General features: G+C 42.6%; 1 protein-coding gene across 1 annotated transcript; it reads right to left on the minus strand.

Moving 5' to 3' along the window:
• Positions 1–915: 915 nt before the first annotated feature.
• On the minus strand, positions 916–3416 carry prlh2r (prolactin releasing hormone 2 receptor; the record flags this gene model as incomplete). Its single annotated transcript, XM_083906723.1, has 2 exons — positions 916–1236; positions 2517–3416. 2 exons carry the CDS (start codon positions 3414–3416, stop codon positions 916–918), a joined length of 1221 nt encoding a protein of 406 aa, XP_083762849.1.
• Positions 3417–4076: the final 660 nt, after the last annotated feature.

Genomic DNA, 4076 nt, shown 5'->3' on the forward strand with positions numbered 1-4076 from the left:
TGGGTAAGGATATATAATATTTGCAGAGGATTTACACCATTATAGCTATGCATATCTCATTATGTTGTGTTTGTGTATTGTTTTTGTCTAAATTTTGTCTCATGCTATCTATCGCAATGTTGTGTAAAAGTCTGGAACGTATTTTTTTAAATATAAATATAATTATGCATTCTAATTTTTCCTTTAGGTGAAGTAAAAATAGTGAACAGACCAAGGCTGTTATAGTTGACGAAAACTAACGAAATGACAAAAACAAAATTGAAAAATCATTTTCGAAATACAAAACCCCCCCCGATAACTTACGGAAACTGACTTGTGTAGAATTAAGAAAATTGTGAAAATGTGCTTAGTTTTCATCTTTGCAAATGAATTTCATGCACAGTAATGATGTTGTCAGTAGCTGTGTCTCGTGAGGGTTATTTATTATTATATATGTTCATTTGTCCTAATACATTTTTAAAATGGCATCTTTTGCTGGGTTTTTATGAAACAATACTTGTGCTTTATGTGAGTATGACCTTTTTAAATACATATATATTACAAAAAAACTAACCCTAAACCTCTAAAAACGAATTAAAATTAATAACTTTTATAAACAAAAAGTCAAACCTAATAAAAACTAAAACTAATGAAAAATCCCAAACTATTATAACCTTGGATCATATGTCTACTTTTACTCTATCTTAATGTCCAAAGTGAGACAGCAACACATCATTCATTCATTATCACAGACTCATTTATCATAAATAAAACTGATCTAAATACATACACAGTAAAAGAAAACACATTTAAAGGTCAAGCCCAAGAATACGAACATATGGACAGAACTACATACACGTGACTTAAATCACTGAAAATCTGAATCCAATGACCCAAAAAAGAAACAACCCTGTATCTTCCTCTGAAATCACAACGTTAAGCATATTCATCTTCAGGAACAGCGTTACTCGCAGCACCGGGTAAATCCGCCGTGACGGTGGAGGTGTGCAGCCGCGTCACTTTGGACATTTTCAAAATGCTTGACCCTCGACCCCGGTCCTTCCCCTGTCCTCTCCACTGGGACAGGAAGCCGTGACACAGGTAGGACAAGACCTTGTTGTGCAGCGAGGCGTAAATGAAAGGGTTGTAGCAGGTGGAGCTCATGGCAAACAGGTGACTGGACACCTGGATGACGTTGATGTAGTTCTTGCCCAAAATAGAGAAGTCAGTGTCCAGGTCGCGGATCAGGTTCACCACCTGCAAAGTACAGTTCAATTTAGAACAGATACTGATTCTGTTCACTTTACAGATCCAGTGTCAAAGATTCAATTCACTTATGTTATGTCATAAGGTCACAAGTCTTAACCTTAGAGTCTCAAGTCGAGTCATGTGAATATAGAAGATGAAGATGATTTCTCCACATATTCAACTTTTAAATCATTTTGATCTTTTTGAACATTTTTGATCCAATGAATTGGGAGATTTGAAGGCCGATGTGAGTCAAAAGTCACTTTGGTATGGATGTACTCTTCATATCTAAACACCTAAACAGAAGAGAAATCTTGATGAACGCGAACAACGGAACCGAAGCTTTTTAACCTCTGCTAAAGAATGACATCCTGGACATTTAACTAAAGACGTGTAGTGTCAATCTTCTCATCTAATGGCGCTTTTCCACTAGTGCGACTCACCTCGACTCACCTCGACTCGCGCGGGTATTTTGCTTTTCCACTAGCGATAGTATTTTGTTTCTCCATTAGTGATAGTATCGGGTACTTCTTTTTGTACCTGCTCTGGTGAGGTACCAAGCGAGCTGAGCCGGTACTATGTAGTGTCGTCACTGGAAGAATCATGATCATGTTAGAACGATTTAAAAATCCTGAAAATGTGCGTTAAAGGTGCATTATGTAATAAATGTAAAGCATTTACAATGGCCATAAAATCCTCCTTATATGTCACAGAGACTCAGGAATAATGTTCATATAACAAACTGAACTCACCAACAACAACAGTACAGCCAAAATATTTGCATTGAAAAAAATATTTTGCAGACTGCAAATCATGTTTATGTTTTGAAATCATGTTTTGGCATGTGGCGCCACCTACCGCTGTCTACCAATCATTGCAGTCAGTAGAGTCTCAGCTGCCGAGCAACCATGGGTTGCCAGTTACGTCAAAAAAACGAAACCTAAAAGACCTCAGTATTTGATTGTAGTAACCGTTTTTGGCCACATTCTTACATATGGCACCTTTAATCTCTGACTATCTAGGAAGGAAAAGTCTATAATCTCAATAGTTAACAGAGGAGTCTGGTGTATTTAGCAACAGCACTGCAGTATGTGCTCCCGTCATGCAGGAAGTACTGAACAAATGTCGCAAAGTCACGGCAGTTTCATGTAGCCGTGCTGTGATGACTCGAGAGAGTCGAAGAGTCGTGTAGAGTCGAGCCGTGCCGTGCCGAGGCGAGGCGGTACTGTGTAGTGGAAAAACACCATTAGTCGTTCCCGAGATGTGTAACTATCAAACTCTAAATCTACCTGTAATGGCAGCCATGAAAAAGCGAAACAGAGGACGGACACCAGCAGCAGGTAGAAGGTCCTCTTCCTCTGTTTGCTCCAGGCCGCCCGCGCAGACCTCAGCTCCGGACACGCCGTCAATCCAAACGTGGTCCTCTGCTTCAGCTGATAGGATATCGCGCAGTAGGAGACGGAGACGGCTGCCAGTGGGACAAAGTAGGAGAAGAAGAGAATGAAACAGGAGTAGACGAGGCGGCCTCTCTCCTCGCCGTCCCAGAACTCCTCGCACACGGCCATCTGCAAACCTGCGGCCCGCAGGTCCAAGTGGACGACGTGCAGCGCTGTGGGCGTCGATAAAGCCAGAGAGGACAGCCAGATGAGGACGACCAGACCCCAGCAGAACAGGCAACCCGCTCTTTTGCGGATGGGATACGCCACGACGACGTAGCGGTCGACTGCAATGGCCATGAGGGACAGGACTGCGGCGTAGACGGCCACAGACTGCATGATGCTGACGAAGTGACACATGCGCGCTCCAAATATCCACCCGCGCTTGTCGAATGCGTAGGACGCCGTCAGGGGGACACAGAAGACGCACATGACCAGGTCGACGAGCGCCAGGTTGCTGATGAGGAAGTTTGTGGTGGTGTGTCGTTTCTTGTCGCGCCACATGAGGAGGAGCAGGAGGAGGTTGCCAGAGAAGGCGACGAGGACCACGGCAGAGTAGAGGGGGATGAAGAGGAGCTTCAGCTCGTACAGGAGGTCCAGGCCCGAGAAGGAAGCGGCGGAGTGGAGGGCGTTTGAAAAGAAGGGGGTTGTGGCGTTGCAGCAAGAGGAGGAGAAGGAGGACGAGGAGTTCACACTGGATTGGTTCAGTGACTTCTCCCAGTCCATCTCTGCAGAGGCTGGAGTAAAGAACATGTTAGGCATATTATATCATACTTAAAGGGCTGTTTCACCCATTTTTTAATGGTGTAGGGCTTGTATTCTTTTTGAAGGAAGTGACTTTGACGTCAAATTTTCGTCAAAAACTTCCTCTGTTGTTTTCCTCTCGTGTCCACCGTCTGGTGATCGAATAGCACATTTATCTACGTATATAATTTATGGGTGAAGTGGCCCTTTAATTTACCACCATCACTTGATTGTATTCAGCGTGGAACATGATGACGATGATGGAAGATAAAGACTAGAAGACTAATTAGTGACCATCTTTGCAACCGATAGTCAATAAACCTACGTCGTTACAAAGCTGGAGCAAGAACACCGTTCATCCGTCTCATCCTGCTTTTCACTCTCTTTACCGTTGAATCATTGCCACACTTAGGTCCAGTTTGATGAATATGTAACGTGGGCGCCACTGAAGAGAGGAACGTGATTTCTCCCTCCTCTTTGGTTCTTTTCTGTGACAGTTTTTTATTCTACATAAACTGACGCAGCTTCACTGATATAAAGGATAAGTAATATTATGTATAGCCTGAAATGAGACAATAAGATGTTGTACAAGTTTGAAAAAGCTCTATATTTCCCATTTGAATCAACAACAAGCAAATTTGAATCACTTTTCTATTGAATATTGACAGA

Source organism: Microchirus variegatus (assembly GCF_963457635.1).
Source record: "Microchirus variegatus genome assembly, chromosome: 2".
NCBI classification, from domain to species: Eukaryota; Metazoa; Chordata; class Actinopteri; order Pleuronectiformes; family Soleidae; genus Microchirus; species Microchirus variegatus.